The sequence below is a fragment of the Babylonia areolata genome, chromosome 3, assembly GCF_041734735.1.
Source record: "Babylonia areolata isolate BAREFJ2019XMU chromosome 3, ASM4173473v1, whole genome shotgun sequence".
NCBI classification, from domain to species: domain Eukaryota; kingdom Metazoa; phylum Mollusca; class Gastropoda; order Neogastropoda; family Buccinidae; genus Babylonia; species Babylonia areolata.
Genome location: NC_134878.1, coordinates 56369464 through 56388569, shown reverse-complemented (window position 1 = coordinate 56388569; position 19106 = coordinate 56369464). Strand labels below are relative to the sequence as shown.

The 19106-nt window shown below is 43.7% G+C and overlaps 1 protein-coding gene across 1 annotated transcript in view; it reads left to right on the top strand.

The window, feature by feature from the left end:
* LOC143280385 (receptor-type tyrosine-protein phosphatase T-like) overlaps positions 1 to 19106 on the top strand; it is a 230871-nt gene that overhangs the window by 152874 nt on the left and 58891 nt on the right. Inside the window, exons 22-25 of the mRNA XM_076585020.1 lie at positions 1609 to 1645; positions 4851 to 4948; positions 5876 to 5995; positions 6820 to 6968. Coding sequence (XP_076441135.1) covers positions 1609 to 1645; positions 4851 to 4948; positions 5876 to 5995; positions 6820 to 6968 — 404 coding nt within the window. The remainder of the gene's footprint in view (positions 1 to 1608; positions 1646 to 4850; positions 4949 to 5875; positions 5996 to 6819; positions 6969 to 19106) is intronic.

Genomic DNA, 19106 nt, shown 5'->3' with positions numbered 1-19106 from the left:
TCTTTCTCTGTCTCTCTCTAACTTTCTCTGAGTGACTCTTTTGGCATCTTGTCCCTTCACTTGATATTTTTTATCCCATCTAAAAACGTTGTTTTCCTGGAAGCACTTCTATTCCTGGCATGTGAATATGTACAATTGAACAGATCATCTTAGTCCTTGAGAGGAGTGGTGCTGTTGCAAGACTTGTCTGTGCGAACGCATCTATAACTGTAACAAGCTCTTTTTTTTTTGCTTTTTTTTACGGAACCTTCGCCTGCGAAGACAGTTGTTTGGGATTGGGAGTGGTTCTTTCTCTGTCTGTCTGTCTGTCTGCCTCTCTCTCTCTCTCTCTGTCTCTGTGTGTGTCTCTCTCTCTTTCTCTCTCTCTCTCTGTCTGTCTCTCCTTTCTCCCCCTCGCTTTCTCCACCCTTCTGAATATTCTGACTCAACTGTTTAACTCACTCAGTACGGCCAGTCCTCTCTTCTCCTCTACACAGACCCCTTGGATGTTCAGTGGGTGTCTGAATGACCCAACCTTTAGCTTCCGTCGTCAGAATTGTGGTATTCTTTGTCAACATTCATGTCTTCAGTATAAGAGCCTTCCGCTTGCAATATTTTGATGATGGTAATTGGGGTGAAACGCTGTTAACGTCGTCTCTTTCGCCATTCGTATGGAGAGAGTTAAAGGTGCCAGATGGGTTTACTACTGAACAGTAACAACTACAATAAGATTGGCATACTTTGGTCTATTTTGTACGTGTATGAATGAAAACTTGGGTGTGTGCTGAGAAATTGTTGATTACGTGTGTAGAATAGTCTGTGGGACATTTCTTTGTTGTAGTTGGGTTTTTTTGTTGTTGTTTTTCTTAATGTTTGTTTCTCTTTGACAATACCCAAGATATTGTGAACCCCCTGTCAGTATGGCATTTCTGCTGATGACATTACACAGTTTCAGTTCAGTTCTCTGTCTCTGTCTCTCTCTCACTCTTTTTTTTCCTTCCCCTCACGTTTCTTGCTGCCTTGGTCTTCCCATTCACCCTATCTCTCTCTCTCTCTCTCTCTCTCTCTCTCTCTCTCTCTCTCTCTCTCTCTCTCTCTCGTGTGTGTGTGTGTGTGCACTCGCTCTGCTGTTTGTGTGTGCGATTTTTTGTTGTTGTTTTTAGGTGTGTGATGTTGTTGTTTTTTTCTTCTGCTGGTTGTGATCATTCATCGGCCGGTTAGTTGATTGTTGAAGTTCTGTTCATTAACTATTATAAGTTTGTTTTATTATTTTCAAAACGAGGTAGTTGTGTGTGTGTGTGTGAGTGTGAGTGTGTGTGTGTGTGTGTGTGTGTGGTGAGTGTGTGGCTGTGTCAGTGTGTGTGTGTGTGTGTGTGTGTGTGTGTGTGTGTGTGTGTGTGTGTGTGTGTGTGTGTGTGTAAGGAAGGTAAGAGTATGTAGTATATAAAACATAGATTAATCAGTTTTAAGGTGATCCGGTTTTGTGTACATTAGACAAAGTCTGTGAATTATAATTATTTTCAGTCATTATTCTGAAATGGTGTCACAAATTGATTGTAATTTTGACAAGAAGATGGAAATTATGAAGAGAGTTCATGTGGGATTTTTTTGTTTGTTTGTTTGTTTCAGGGATACAACCGGCCCAGGGCCTATATCGCTGCGCAAGGTGAGCATCGTTGGTCTTTAATTAACCGGAAATACAGCTGTATATGAAACGGTATCTCTTTCTTGTGCATTTGTAATGTTAGTCATGTTCCTTAGAAAATGAAAATAAAAAGTGCATACACGCATACGCACGCATGCACGCAATCAAGCACACACACACACACACACACACACACACACACACACACACACACACACACACATGCATACGCACGCGCGCAGTCAAGCACACACACGCACGCACGCACGCAATTACACACACACGGACGCACGCGCACACGCACACACACACACACACACACACGCACGCACGCACGCACGCTCCTATTTCGATGATTCATGATGATGTTTTTTTGGGGTGAATTTTTTTTCGCCAAAATAAGCACATCACAATGGCAGCTTTCTATCCAAATGTTGAACCAGCCATCCTCTCCTCTTCAAAACCCTTCCTTCTTCCATACCCACTCCTCCCCCCCTTCCATCCATCCGACCACCGTCCATCTTTTCTTTCCCTCCCTCCCTCCCTCCCTCCCTCCACCCTCCTTCATTCATTCCTTGTTTCCCTTCTTTTCTCCTTTCCTTTTCCGTTCCTGGTGGGGTTTTTTTCAGTTCTTTCAGTGCCTGACCATTTCTCAGACAGCGATGCGTTCACAGTTCAAAGCGGTGCACGTCGGGGATTATGTCAGTTGGAGGAGGGATGATCTTGTGAGTGATTGCAAGCAGGACTTGAGAAGGCTGATCGCCTGAACCTGCCCTCGGATCAGATCGTGCGCAATCTAATGGCTCCTTATTTTAAAGAAGGGAGAAAAGGTATGGTAAAAAAATATATATATATATATATATATATAAAGCAAACAAGAACGAGCAAAATCATGATTCCTTGTTCAAAATGGAAAAAGAAATAAATTTTTAGAAAAAAAAAAATAAAAAAAAACAAAGACAGAAAGGAATCGCAAAGATTATTATCTCTTGTTCGAAATGGAACGGAAAAGAAAGGAAGACAAACAAACAAAAGGCAGCCACTACAAACAAACACACACACAAAGAGGGAAAGGTCATTCCAGAACGCCCCAGCTTCAGGTCTCGTTAAAGCGCTGTGTAGGGGCCTGAAACTCTCAGAGAGCTTTTTTGATTGTGCCTGGTTCCGTTGACTGGGTCTTTGAGGATTGGAACGTGAAGGGCTTTTTGTTTGTGTGTTTGTTTGTGGTTTTGGAAAGACTGCGCTTGATAGCGCTTGTCTCAAAGGCTTTAGTTTTAGGCTTTAAACTGGGGAGATCAGAAGGCTTTAAAGACTAGGGGTTACATTTGACGCCATGACGATGCAGCTTTTGTAAATTTTTTTTTTTTAAAGCGTCTTTAATGAGGTGAATTTCAGTGGGTGTGTTGTTGTTTGGGGAAATGTCAGTGTGTGGATGTGTTCGCGCGCTTGCGTGTGTGTGTGTGTGTGTGTGTGTGTGTGTGTTCTTCAACGATAATGGGGGTTGATGATGGTGTGCATTGCATGTTTGTGTGCTTGCGTGTTTTGCGCGAGTGTGTGCGGGGGTGGCGGGGGTGGTGGGGGGGGGGGAGGGGGCGGCGCGTGTAAGTGTGTGTGGGTGGGTGTGCGTCGTGCTCATTCGGGAAATTCAAATATAGATCAAGGATCTTGCATCGTCAGCTGCAGATATACTATGTTAGGGTGTGAAGCTTTCTCGGATTTTCTGTCAAGGAAAGAGGTAAGTGTCCATGTTTAGGATGTGTAGGATTTTATTTTTATTTGTTCATTAGTGTGCGCGCGTGTGTCTTTGAGTGAGTGTGTATTTTTGTGTCTGGGCGGGGTGTGTGTGTGTGTGTGTGTGTGTGTGTGTGTGTGTGTGTGTGTGTGTGTGTGAAATTGGTCTTATAGACAGTGATGTCCAAGCATGAGCGAATGAACATTACCACAACAATTTCCTGTCATTTCAGCATCGGTGAAATAAAAAAATTAAAAAAAAAAACAACAACAACAGCAACAAGAACAAACTTCTTGATGCCTTCCTGAAAAACCGTCTTTGCTTTCTCCTGACAACTGTGTATTTGTTGTATTGTACTGTATTACCTTTTTGTTTTTTTGTTTTTTTGTGGGTTTTTTTGCCACTAAAGAATTCTTGTGTGAAAGTCTGGCTTGCTCTCGCGCGACGCCACAGTGCAGCGCTACCCTCACAACCCCCCACCCACCACCCCCCACCCCACCCCCACACCCCCTGTTTTTTCTGTCTGAAAGTGTATTTGTTTTACTGTCAAAGTGGATTTTCGGGCAGAATTTTTTTTTTTTCCCACGGACAGTCCTTTTGTGGCTGTAGGGCATTTTACATGTTAAGTGCGATGATGCACACAATTCGATAAATTCCCCTGACTGCAGGGGAAAGAATAGTGGTGGAAAGTGATGTTTCAAGTTATAAATCAATATATCCTGAACAATCAGGGGCGGGGGTGGGGGGAGGGTGGGGTAGGTGGACTGAAAAAAAAAAAATATATATATAATTATTAGACTCGAACCCAAGCACTGCTTGCTTCCAAGTCGGGCGGCACTACCCACCGGGCCGCCGCTGCTTGACGGGTTGATTGATGAATGAATGAATGAATGAATCATATGGATACTCATACAGCGCATATCCTCGATCGGAAACCAAGCTGTAAGCGTTTTACAAGCTCGTGGTCATATGCACAACAGGCTGCCTACCTGGTTAGAACCGACTGACAGCTGCCATTGAGCGTTCATCTTTCGTTTCCTGTGTCATTCAGTCAGGTTTCAATCAGGCATACACATACACACTCAGACAGACATGTAACATTTGACGTGTATGACCGTTTTGTTTATTTGCACCACCGTGTAGGTAGCCATACTCCGTTTTCAGGGGCGAGCATGCTGGATATATTGTTGTTTCCATAACCCACCGAACGCTGACATGGGTAACAGGATCTTTAACGTGCGTGTTTGAGATCTTCTGCGTGCCGTATACACACAAAGGAAGTTCAGGCAGTAACAGGTCTGTACATAATAATGTTGACCTGGGAGATCGGAAAAAGTCTCCACCGTTTTTACCCACCAGGCGTCGTGTACCGAGATTCGAACCCGGGACCCTCGGATTGAAAAAGTCTAACGCTTTAACCACTCGGCTGTTGCGCCCCGTTGTGTTTGGTGGGAGAGTGGTTGACGTGGTGGTGGTTGCACTGTTCTCCCACAGGCCCCAACACGCCCACCATCAAGGATCTGTGGCGTATGATCTGGAAGGAGAACTCCAAGACTCTCATCATGCTCACCAACCTCACGGAAACGGGCAAGGTGAGTGAGTGAGTGAGTGGTGCTAGTGGAGGTGGTGATGGTGGTCGTGGTCTCATTTGTTTCTGTGTGTGTGTGTGTGTGTGTGTCCACTTGTTTCTCTTGTCTCTGTTTCTCTCCGTCTCTGTCTATCTCTCTGTCTCTCTCTCTATCTATATCTCTATCTCTCTGTCTCTCTCTCTACCTTTCTTTATCTCTCTCTCTGCCCCCCCCCCCTCTCTCTCTCTCTCTCTCTCTCTGCCTCCCCATCTCTCTGTCTCTTTGTCTCCCCCCTCTCCTCTCTCTCTCATTCTTTCTTTGTCTTTCTTTGCCTCTCTCTCTCTCTCATTCTCTCTCACTGTTTCTCACATTATGTTTCCACCCCTCTCTCTCTCTCTCTCTTTCTCTCTCTCTCTCTGATTCTCTCTGATTCTCTCATCTCACTCACATCACACACTCTCTCTCTTTCTCTCTCACTCTCTCTCTCTCTATCTCTCTCTCTCTCTCACCCCTGTCCCTGATTCTGCCCATATGACTTTGTCACCCCCCCCCCTCTCTCTCTCTCTCTCTCTCTCTCTCTCTCTCTCTCTCACCCCTGTCCCTGATTCTGCATGTATGACTTTGTCAACCTCTCTCTCTCTCTCACACACACACACACACACACACACACACACACACACACACACACACACAATTTCCTCTCCCATTCTCTTTTGTCCCTGCCTCGCTGCCTCTCTCTCTCGCTCTCTCTCTTCCCATATATATATATATATATATATATATATATATATATATATATGTGTGTGTGTGTGTGTGTGTGTGTGTGTGTCTCTCTCTCTCTCTCTCTCTCTCTCTCTCTCTCTATATATATATATATATATATATATATATATATATATATAAAATCTCACTGGCTTCTGTACACACTGTAGGCTTTTTTGTGTTCCACAGAAAAAGTGTGAGCAGTACTGGCCTGATGAAGGCTGCCAGGAATACGGACCAATCAGCGTGCAGCTCATGGACACGGACGAGTTGCCGGACTTTACCATTCGAACTTTCCTGCTGACTAAGGTTGGTTTGCTCACCTTGCGACCTACACGTTTTTGTCTTAGATGATGATGATGTGTGTGTGTCTGTGTGTGTCTGTGTGTGTGTAGAGAAGCGAAGAGATGTATGCTTGGTTTGGTGTGTGTTTGGTTGAATATGTTTTGATTTCGTTTTGGCATGTATTTCATATAAGCTGTAGAGGGTTTTTGTGTGTGTTTGTTTTTTTCAAACCAGTATCAGGTTTTCAATGTCCATGTTTTTAATGGTGTATTCTCTAGTTTTCACTTGTTAGCCTCTAACTGTAAAAGAAAAAAAAACGTTTGGACCATAAAAAGCATTTGTGCATGCAGTGATTTTTTTTTCAAGTTTCTCTTCATTATCGATACGTTTGCCTCTGTCTCTCTGTCTCTGTCCCTGTCTCTCTAAATGCTTTGACTTGACAAACCAACGCATTCGTATATAATCATTTTCATTCTCTCTTTTTTTTCTTTTTTCTTGTCTCCACCCTCCCACTCCCAACACACACACACACACACACACACACACACACACACACACACACACACACACACACACACACACACACCACCCTCAACCCTCTGCGCAGGGCGGCCAGTCCAAGTACCTGAAGCAGTTCCACTTCTCCCTCCCTCTCTCTCTCTCTCTCTCTCTCTCTCTCTCTCTCTCTCTCTCTCTCTCTCTATCAATGCTTTAACAAACCAACACATTCGTATATAATAATCATTCTCATTCTCTTTTTTTTTCTCTCTTTTCTTTTTTGTCTCCCCTCTCCGCCCCCACCCCCACCTCTCCACCCAACCCTTCCACCCAACCCCTTCCTTACACAGGGCGGCCAGTCCAAGTACCTGAAGCAGTTCCACTTCACCACCTGGCCGGACCACGGGGTCCCCAGGTTCGGACACTCGCTGCTGCTCTTCCGCCAGAAGATCCGTGCCTACGACAACCTGGACAATGGTGCCGTCATCGTCCATTGCAGGTGAGTCAGTGAAGGGAGGGGAGGGAGGGAGGGGGGTGTGGGCGGCGTGGGAGGGAGGAAGGGAGGGAAATAATGGTTGGGGAACAGGACAGGGAGAGGGAGGGAGGGGTTGGTTCGTGGGTGGGGGTGTGGTTCAGTTTAAGTCATGGGTATAACAGAAGACTGCGGTTACAGGCAATGCGAGAATTGGAGCTCGTGTCACTCAGAAACGGCTAGCCAGACACAGCTGAAGAAACGGTCATTTTGAACAAGATCCTTCAACAGCAAAAAAAAAAAAAAAAAAAAAAAAAAAAAAAGACGGATGTTGTATGTATTTGTGCATCTTCTCTCTCTCTCTCCTCTCTCTCTCTCTCCCTCTCCCTCCCTCTCTCCCTCCCTCTCTCTCCTCTCTCTCCCTCTCCTCTCTCTCTCCCCCCTCTCTCTCTTTCCCACCCCTCTTCCTCCTGCTTCGTATCCTCCTCCTCCAATCTTTCTGCTCTGTCTCTGTCTGTCTGTCTCTCTCTCTCTCTCTCTCTCTCTCTCTCTCTCTCTCTCTCTCTCTCTCTCTCTCTCTCTCGTCTGTCTGTCTCTTTCATCCTGCTATATCTGTCATTTTGAATCAATTCAAATACACACGCGTATGTGATCGAATGCACACACACACACACACACACACACACACACACACACACACACACACACACACACACACACACACACACACACACACACACACACACGGAAATATGTTTATCGCTGCATTCGAAAAAGTAAACAGTCACTGGCAAACAGAAAATATGTTTTTAATCACATTCCTTTCACCTAGCCAACATTGATTCGCGGGTGAAAAATATGCTTTTAATGGCCTACAATGAGAAACACGGTGTTTACCAACCTTAGATGAAATCGGGATTGAAGAAATTGATTTGTTTTTCTTTTCTTTTCTTTTCTTTTTTTCGGGTTTTTTTTTTTTTTTTAAGGGAGGTTGGAATCTTACGACATAGAAATGAATAAACATGAGAGACACGAACATGGACTGAAGAGAAGAAAGAATTGAAGGGGTGGAGAAACAGGAGGGAGAAGACAAAATCCTCATCAATATTAACTCCCGTCCCACTCTCACTCCCACTACCCCCCTACTGACTCTCCCACCCTGCAACAATTCATCTTTCCCCTCCTCCTGGAAGAAAAAATGTTTTCTGTCCAACCGCTAGCATGTTCCTATTATATCAAGCCCGCCACTGGGATTGGACGAATGTGAGTGAGCTTGACGATGTTATTTGAGCATTCACTTTCCGTGGCGTTCGATGATGTTCGTTCTGTTCAATAGATATGATACATGTTGCCGGGCCGTTGACGACCTTCGACGATGTCGTTCTGTTCATACATGTTGCCAGGCCTTCGAAGGTGTGGGTTGTTAATGCAGGTTGCCAGGCCTTCGAAGGTGTGGGTTGTTAATGCAGGTTGCCGCGCCTTCCCTTTCGTTCCAGGCCGTGTCGTCATACATAGTGGTCCTTACGCCGTTTTGCTTACGTCATAGAACAGCATGAAACCCATCACTCCTTTTCAGCACACACATACACATACACACACACAAACACAGAGGGTGAGAGAGGCTGTTAGAGAGTGAGAGAGAGGCAGAGATGGGAGGGCAGAAGAAATACTAGTAACGAGAGAAGATATAGAGGTTTCAAGACCGAGAGAAAAAAGTTGGTGGGGGTAAAGGGGCCTGGGAGGGGGTTGGGGGGGGGGGGGGGCAAACGGATGTGCAGTGCTGCGAAAGGATGTTGCTCTGTTCTCATCAGAATCGTTAGTTGAATGGCGTCAGTGATTTTTTTGTCCTGCTGAGTGTGATGTCGTTGTTGTGTATCTGTATCGCCTGCGTGCTCATGTTCCTACGCTGTTGCTGCTGCTGCCCATTATCAGTATGATGATGGTGGTGGTTGTCGTCCGTTCAGATCGGTAGTAATAATGTATGAGCACAGCAGCAGCAGCAACAACAAGAGCTGCTGAAATGATCGAGATCTTGTTGTAAAAGTTTTGTTGCGAGTAATTGTGAAACTGCTGATTATGTGTCAACTCGTCAACATCACAAGTTTAGAGAGTGATAATAAAATCGACCAATAATGCTTACGAAAATATCAAGTCTTGGCTCCTCATTAACAATCTGGACAAGACACAGTAAAAAGCGAACAGTCTTCTTCCTAGCCAAGGCCAACAGCAGACAGAATCTATTAACGAAGATTGATGTCTGACTGCAAATATCCTTAAGGCGTCAGCATGTCTGTTTTCAGGAGTCCATAACCTATCACTCAAGCCAGTATCGTGGAGACATCGGGCTTTCAGTCATGATGTATGAGCTGCAGAGAAGAACCTTTCAGTTTTCTGTAAAGTAACCTGAAAGTAAGGTTTTCGTTGTCGGTAGATTCATGGGAGACTCGTAGGAGGGACGGGTGGTGGCGGTCGCCACTGGTTGGGGCGCTCACTTACTCTCGACTCCGCAACCAAGCGATTATTGCCATCATCAGAATTGGGGCTTTGTAGGCGGTGTCTTACATATGGTGGATTGGAACGGTCACTACTGAACACCACTGAAGTATGTAGTAACAGCACATGGTCTCCTCTGGTGTATGGACTCTAAGCGACTAAACATCTAGATCCCTGTGGATGGCTGGGCGCTGAGACTAGGGCAGACGAAGCTGGGTGTGTATATGTGTGGCGGTACATGGAATGATACGTGTGGGAGTGATGGAGTTGAAACAATGAAGATGATTTGATAGAAAAATAAAGGTTTCAGTTGAGGGACATCCCGTAACGAATCATCGTTTTAGTGGAGGATGATTTTTTTAGTTTCAAGTCGAGGACGAACCTATAATACTTAGGATGAGCCACAAAGTGCATGTTTACTTAGATTCCCCGGCGTCGTTCGACGCATGAGGCAGTCAAGGCACTTCAAAGTCCACGGACCTCATATTAATGCACATATTTTTATGAGATTATCTTCTCCAAGTAGCCAGTTACTGTATGTAACGGTAATGTTACGGTTCCGCCATCATTCACACCTGTCTCAGTCCTCACACGTGAAGGTTCAGAGGCAAAAACAGTCGATGTCATTTTATTATGAGGTTGGGAATATTGTAGAACATGTGATTCATGAAGAAACCTATGAGACTCTCTCTCTCTCTCTCTCTCTCTCTCTCTCTCTCTCTCTCTCTCTCTCTCTCTCTCTCCCCTCACTCTCTCTCTCTCTCCCATTCGCCCCCCTCTCTCTGTGTCTCTCTCTGTCTGTGTGTGTGTGTGTGTGTGTGTGTGTGTGTGTGTGTGTGTCTTTTTCTTTCCCACATTTCTCACTTCCTACATTCATTTATCCAAGGTTTTTATTTGCTTTCTCTTCAATGTACATGAAGTAGTCAAATGGCAGTTTTGAATTAACTTAGTTTAGAGTCTGATGTGATATCATTAACATGTGTCAATACTTTAGAAATTAATTAAAACTCAACATTCATGCATACAAACACGCTGCCATTAAGTGTTTTACACATCTCTACTACTAAGTAAAGCATCCCTTCCTCTTTAGAAATCATTACAAGAGAACAAGCGAAGAACAAATATTTTCCCAAAAATCGACGGACAAAAAAAGCGACCAACTGAAATATTAGAACAGAAAGAAAAAGAAATGAAAAGAGAAAGTAAGAAGGAAAAAAAACAGACACGTGCGTCATCTATTCCATTAGCTCTCTGACAAACTTGCCTTAAAAGCCAGCACGGGGTCCCACAAGGGACTTTGGGGCCATCTGGTTCATTATCTGTGGAGAGAGACCACCGGACAGCCCCACACTCGTCCGCCTGTATTATACGTGACAGACACGCTATACAGCCATCGGCACGTAACGCACGCCAGCCAACGTGTTATCTGTCTGCTGGTAAGGAGGTCGTGAGTCAGAGTTCCGACGTCTTTTCCTCCTGAAGGAAGTTGAGTAGGTTGTGAAGCTGGCGTCTGATATTGAGCTGGGGTCGTGTTTTGGTCAGAGGTGTTACGCATAGGGACTTGCAGTTTAGGAGTGAAGAGTTCATAGACTTGTTCGTCTCCGCACGTGGTGTTCTTTTTTACATGACATTTTCCCGCATGTGAGGCACTGTAGAATATTGATTTGCCATCAGTGCTTCTGTCATAAACCATAATTAAAATGCTGGAAGTGTCCCAGAATGATTACCAGGATATATGCATGCTATCAGTTATTCTTGCGGACTTCCTGTCTTGCACTCGCGCATGTACTTGATTACACGTGCACTTGCTGATAATTATGTTGATATTCACGAATAATCTGCTTCAGCATATGTCGTCAGATGCAGTTCTTTTCTGTCAGAAAGTATTGACAGGGGTCTGTAAGTAATGAACGGACTTCCACGAAAGTGAACATGGTTATCACCAGCTCTTCATTAACGTCTGAAGAAAGACAATGTGTCAGTAGCAGGACACTTTCAGGAAATAAGACGAAGTCGACAGGAAGCCTGTTTGTGTGCAAGATAATGGTTATTATGTTTTCTTCATTTGCAATCTTGACACTAGATCTGAGTGCCAAACTATATTTCTAGGAACATGGACAGACGAAAACGATTTAACAAATCGTGATCATGTGTGACTGTGATCATTAAATCAAGGTTTCTTCATTAAGTCTGCCAGTTCTGAGAAGGGTGTACAAGTCGGGAAGGAATTGGGCTTCCTGTGCAATAGACAATGTGGAAGGCAGGTGGGGGAAATCCTAAAGTGTAGTAGCATCCATTCAGCTGTGGCAAGCTGGTCACAAAAGCCAGTGGAAGGTGGGTTTTATTAAAGACCCACAGGGGCCATCTTGTGGGGTTATGTGGAGACATCCTCCTGGGCAGCTGCTTCACAGAGATGCCACACTCTCTGTGGGAATGCAGTGCAGTTAACAGCATTTGAATTACAGTATAATTGAGTACTCCACTTCAGCCACCACTCACCGTAATATACCCACGCATCTGCACACATTACATGCCCGAGTCTATGTACTGTAATATGTTGCCATAGTAATTCTAAGTGTAGTAGCCGTCTCTCGTTAAAAACCTATTGACTGAGACAAAGGAACAAAGGTTTCCTACAAATGCAGCAGACAAAATTGATTAACCAAGAAAGCAGACAAAAAGGAAGAAAAAAGAATAAAAACAGAACAAATAGAAGTGGTCAACAGCCAGTCCATTAACCCTCTGAAAAGCATTCTGTAAAAGCCGGCACGGGGTTTCAATCAAGACCCACAAGGGACTTTGGGGCCATCTGGTTCATTATCTGTGGAGAGAGAGAGAGAGAGAGAGACTACCGTACAGCCACACACTCGTCCGCCTGTATTTTGAAAGACATGCTATACAGCCATCGGCACGTAACGCACATCGGCCAACGTGTTATCTGTCTGTTGGAGTGGAGGTTGTGAGTCAATGTTCCGACGTGTTTGCTCCCCTGAAGTTGAATTATGAAATCGATTTTAGCTTGGGACTTTGACTCGCAATGTGTCAAACATGCGATTTTGCAAGTGCAGAGTCAACAGAATCCATTTTGTCATCTCATTCATGATTCCCTCTGAGATGAGATTTTCCATCGTGTGTCTTCAGATGAACGCCAATCTTCAACTGCAGGTGTAATGTCATGTATATGCTAAGCAGCTTCAGTTTCATTACACTTGTAAGTGTATGTGCTCTGTGCAGAATTTTTCAAAAGGATAGCCGATATGATAACTAATGTATATACTTGCTATTCGTGTAGTTAAATGCAAATACTGTGTTTGCCAGGTGTATCTTTTTTAGTCTGTTCATGTGGAAATCATAGGAGGCTTGAGAAAGTGAGATCTGATGCTGTTGTATATGTGCAAACAGAAACACATAAAAGACAATGGTGTTTTTTGTTGTTTTTATTTATCGATAAGAAGGAACCGAAAAAAAATACTTGTTTTAAATATATGTTCCCGTAAGTATCATTCCTGAGTGATTAGAAGAATAATTCACGTGCACCCTTTTTTCACGTAAACATGCGTACTTGTGTTCCAGCAACCAACACACATGCCTTATAATATTTGTGTACACAGACACATCCACATATTATATGTACCTTCACGCGCTAATACTTTGATATTAATATTTACCAACGTACCGTCGTTATTAGACTGACATTCGCTACTTCAAGTTAGAAAGTTTGACAGAAGTGAATCTACAAGCCAGCAACCACTAACCTGGACAGACAAAATCGATCAACACTAGTTCAGACCATGTGACCATGAACACTAATTTGATAGTTCTTCATTGGGGCCTCCTGATAAGTCTTTACGTAACAAATAATTGGGTTGCTTCCTTGAAGATGGACAAACAAATCTAGATACGAAACTTAATCACGTTTATTTTTAATCATTGCCAGTGGTTCTTTATTAGCAACCATGACACCAAGACTCTAAAGCACTGAGCATAGGCTTCCAGAAAAATAGACCTAATCGATTGAACAAAACTTAATCACGCGTGACAGTGCTCATTAAGTCAGGGTTTGGTTGTGTTTTTTCCATTAGGCCTACCAGTCTGGAGACGTCTGTAAGGAAAGGAGCACGGGCTTCTTAAAAAAGGGACAGACAGAATTGATTAGCTATAAGACGTGGAAAGCGGCTTTAGGAAATCCGAACGGTGTCTGGGCATTCATTCAACAGTGGCAAGCTGGTCGTAAAAGCCAGAGATTGGTTTCAGTCATGACTTACAAGGAATAGTGGCCATCTTGTGGTGCTCTCTGTGGAGATAGTCTCCTAGACATAAAATAGTGGTGATCATGTAGTGTTCTATGGAGACGAGTCTCCTGGACAAAGAATAATGGTCATCATGTGTTCTATAGAGGCAGTCTCCTGTACATAGAATAGTGGTCATCATGTGGTGTTCTATGGAGACAGTCTTATGGACAAAGAACAGTGGCCATCATGTGTTCTATGGAGACAGTCTCCTTGACAGAACAGTGGCCATCATGTGTTCTATGGAGACAGTCTCCTTGACATGGAACAGTGGCCATCATGTGTTCTATGGAGACAGTTTCCTGGACAAAGAACAGTGGCCAACTTGTGTTCAAAGGAGACAGTCTCCTGGACAAATAACAGTGGTCATCATGTGGTGCTCTATGGAGACAGTTTCCTGGACAAAGGGCAGTGGCCATCATATGTTCTGTGGAGACAGTCTCCTTGACATAGAATAGTGGCCATCATGTGTTCTGTGGAGACAGTCTTATGGACAAAGAACAGTGGCCATTATGTGCTCTATGGAGATGGTCTCCTTGAGATAAAATAGTGGCCATCATTGTTCTGTGCAGACAGTCTCCTTGAGATAGAATAGTGGCCATCATGTGTTCTATGGAGACAGTCTCCTTGACATAGAATAGTGGCCATCATGTGTTCTATGCAGACGGCCTCCTTAACATAGAATAGTAGCTATCATGTGTTCTATGGAGACAGTCTTATGGACAAAGAACAGTGGCCATCATGTGTTCTATGGAGACAGTCTCCTTGACATAGAACAGTGGCCATCATGTGTTCTATGGAGACAGTCTCCTTGACATGGAACAGTGGCCATCATGTGTTCTATGGAGACAGTCTTATGGACAAAGAACAGTGGCCATCATGTGTTCTATGGAGACAGTCTCCTTGACATAGAATAGTGGCCATCATGTGTTCTATGGAGACAGTCTCCTGAACAAAGAACAGTGGTCATCATGTGTTCTATGGAGACAGTCTCCTGGACATAGAACAGTGGTCATTATGTGGTGTTGTGTGGAGATAGTCTCCTGGACAACCTCTGGTTGGTCAAGTCCCTGTGTGTGACAGACGCCCTACACATCTGTTGTTTAGTAAAAAGAAAACAATATTGTAAAATAGATCATTACCATAAAGTACAAATCGGTACTGTATAATACTCTCAACACTGTACAGTATACAGCAATTTGATATGATACAGCACAGTGCTTTGAAATGCATTACAATACAATGAATATTGATGTAAGAATCTATTGTGCATGAAACTGCATTTATGTTCTTTCAGAAGCATGAATACACATCAAAATAGTGCACACAATTAGGGACGTATGTATTATTCATAACATGCACTCGTGGACAGATGCACATACCTCTTACAATTCCCAATGACCATCCTATCACCCACACCCACCCCCACCCCACCCCACCACCCCCAAAACAAAGTACATGCACAAACAATACAGTAATGACTTCACCTGTTCCTCATCAGGAATCTTTACTTAAAGAGAATGTGAGTGTAGGAAAATGCGTTTTCTCCAAAGTCAACAAAACCCAATTCACAAAAAGAAAATAATAGAGAACAACTCGAAACTTCTTTTTTTTTTCTTTTTTTTTTGCGACATCATATCCGTCAGACCTCTGAGAAAACTTTTCCTTAAAAGCCAGCGCGGGGTTTTCAATCAAGACCCTCAAGGGACTTTGGGGCCATCTGGTTCATTATCTGTGGAGAGAGACCACCAGACAGCCACACACTCGTCCGCCTGTATTATACGTGACAGTCACGCTATACGGCCATCGGCACGTAACACACGTCTGCTGTGTCTGCCTGCTGAAGTGGAGGTCGTGAGTCAAAGTTCCGACATGTTCCTCGGGTCTCCAAGGAAGACGAGAGCGTTGTGGGGCAGACAGCTGACGGATAAGCTTGGGTCATGTTTTTGGTTAGGTGCACTGCGCTTTGGGTGTTAGTCTTATGGTTTATGTGCAGAGTCAACAGAAACCAGTTTGTGTTTGTCACCTTCAAGATGTCATTTTCCCCCACTGGGCTATTGGAGAATATTGACTTACCACAGGTTCTCGTCTTAAACCGTGCATGATGATTTAGTGGTTTCCTTGCGTGTATACACCACGAAGTACCTGCCAGAGGAAGGTGAGAATGATAACCAAGGTGGATGCTGTGATATATACAAATGGACAGAGCCTGTGTATAACAGGGATTTTTTTTTTAACTCACTCAGGACGGCCAGTCCTCTCCTCTGCCCTACAGAGACCGCCTCGGACTTCCACTGGATGTCTGAATGACCAAACCTTTTGCTTCCGTCGTCAGAAATGCGGTATTGGTTTTCTACATACACCTATTCAGTATAAGAGCCTTCAGCTTGTGATATTTTGATGGTGTTAATTGCGGTGAAACGGTGTCATCCTCGTCTTTTTCGCCGTTCGTATGGAGAGATTTAATGTATGGTGATTGTGGCAAAATGAGGTGTCGTGTTTCTTCGTATCTACAAACAGAAACACAAACATTTATGGAGTGTTGTTAATCTGTGTTTCCTTTCTTTGTGGGGTGCTTTGATCAGAAGAAATTGAAAAGCAAAACAAGATTATTTCTTTTCACTTTTATTCCTCTTGCAAAGGCATTGTACTACTATCCTTTTCCACACACATATGCATACTTGAGCTCACGTAACCAGTGCGCACACATGAATACCTGCTTGTGCACCTGAGCACACACATATGTATACATGACAGTGCTCATACATTGATGTTCATGAGCAACCTCCCTTTTCAACACATTTTTACGACGGGCGCAACAGCCAAGTGGTTAAAGCATTGGACTTTCAATGTGAGGGCCCCCAGTTCGAATCTCGGTAACGGCACCTGGTGGGTAAAGGGTGGAGATCTTTTCTATCTCTCAGGTTAACATATGTGCAGAACTGCTAGTGCCTGAACCCCCTTCGTGTGTATATGCAAGCAGAAGATCAAACACACACGTTAAAGATCATGTAATCCATGTCAGCATTCAGTGGGTTATGTAAACAAGAGCATACCCAGCATGTACACCCCCGAAAACGGAGTATGGCTGTCTACATGATGGGGTTAAAACAGTCATATATGTAAAAGCCCTCTCGTGTACATACGAGTGAACGTGGGAGTTGCAGCCCGCAAACGAAGAAGAAGAACACATTTCATGTGATGGCCAAACTTTCACTTGAGCCGCAATTCGTTAGAAGATCCATCCATTGCAAACCTGTAAGCGCTGACCGGGGAGACACAATCAGTATACTCAACTTCCATATGAACGTAATTAACAGCTGTTCGTTAGCAATCCTAATAAGAGACCAGGCAAAGAACAGAGGATTGGAGGGCAGTGGACAGACGAAATCGATGAACAAAACTGAATCACGGGTGACCATTATCAGGAAGCTTGTGGTCCCGCATTTGCAATTCTTACAAAACACTCTGCGTAACAAACGAAGGCTTCCAGGAAAATGGACAGACGAACCGACTTAACAAAACCTAATCAATTGTGAATGTGATCACTAAGTCTACCAGTCCTGGGTAAAAAAAAAAAACACGTAAGAAAAGAACTTGGACTTCTTGTAAAACGGACAGACAGAATTGATTAGCAAGAGGAAAAAAAAAGACGTGTAAGGCAGCTTTGGGAAATCCTAACAGTGTTGGAGCATCCATTCAGCAGAGGCAAGTTATTCAAGGAAAGCCAGTGCCAGACGGACCTAGTTTCAGTCAAGACCCACAAGGGACAGTGGCCATCTTGTAGTGTTCTGTCCCACTTATCGCACGTCGCAGACATGCAGACACCACCCTGGAGGAAGTTTAACCAAAACTTGTTACAGTACTGTACAACACAGTAAACACAATATAGCACAATACAATGAAACACAGTCTACAATTCAGAACAAGAAATTGCAGTAAAATGCCAGTCCATGCGATGTGATACAGCGTGATATATTGTATTATACTGCAGTACAGTACAGTAACCTGTCAGTCCCTTGGAGATTAACTTACATACCTGTCCAGGCATGAACATACATCACAATTGTTCACATAAACAGGCACGTATATTACAGTACGCACATGCACACGCTTATACATGTGTACCACTATCAAGCCTCTTTCCCCAGCACAGAAATATAAATAAACTCAAGCAAAATAAGATGTGTTGCGAATTATCAATGTACTTTCTATTCAAACACTGTAATTACATTAGCCATTCCTCACGAGCAAAGAAATCCTTACAAGAGAAGAGGTGCAAAAAACAAGGGTTTCCTCGAAAATAGCCAGACAAAACAGACAGACAAACAAACGAAAATAAAAAGGGAGGGGGAAGAGGGGTGAAAAAAAGGCGTAAAAATTGAAACCGATTTTTGGCGACATCACTTGCATTAGCTCTCTGACAAACTTTCCTTAAAAGCCAGCATGGGGTTTCAGTCAAGACCCACAAGGGACTTTGGGGCCATCTGGTTCATTATCTGTGGAGAGAGACCACCAGACAGCCACACACTCATCCGCCTGTATTATACGTGACAGTCACGCTATACGGCCATCGGCACGTGACGCACGTCGACCGATGTATCTGTTCATTACAATGGAAGTCGTGAGTCAAAATTCCGACGTGTTTTGTCCATTCCGAAGTAGAGAAGGTTGTGAGACAGGTGGTGGAAGTTTAGTGGAGGTCGAATTTTGCTTGGGCTTGTCACATGTGGAAGAGCAAAGAACTCCCATTTTCTAAGTGTGTGCACATTCTTTCATTATTTTTTTCCCCAACAGTTTTTATTTAAGACAAAGGTTTATTAAATCAAATATATTTTATATATTGGGAAGTAAAAATAGAATATCCGTCCTAAACAGCGACCATCCAACATCAAACAAACATCGGCAGAATTATGAATATTCATCATCGCATCAGTTCCATTTCAAAGTTTAGTCCCGTGCAATGTTTTACATATGGCGTCCATTTCTGAACTAATTTGTTATCTTGCACATTTATTTTAGATACATGCTTGTCTATTTCACATGCTTGTTTAAGTTATTTTATGAACATTTGCAACTTTGGCTTCACTTTGTTGTTTCCACATTTGTACACACCACCAGCCTCAGAAAACTTCTCGGCATAAAGTGGCAAGAGAAGATCCCTGACACAGAGGTGCTCACTCGTGCAAACTTGCCCAGCATCTACACCATCTTGATGCAGGTCCAGCTGCGCTGGGCAGGCCATGTAGTTCGCATGCCAGACCACCGGCTCCCCAAGAAACTGCTGTATGGCGAACTCCAACATGGCAAGCGCTCCCATGGAGGCCAAAAGAAGCGCTTCAAAGACACTTTGAAAGCTTCTCTGAAGGCCTTCAACATCGGC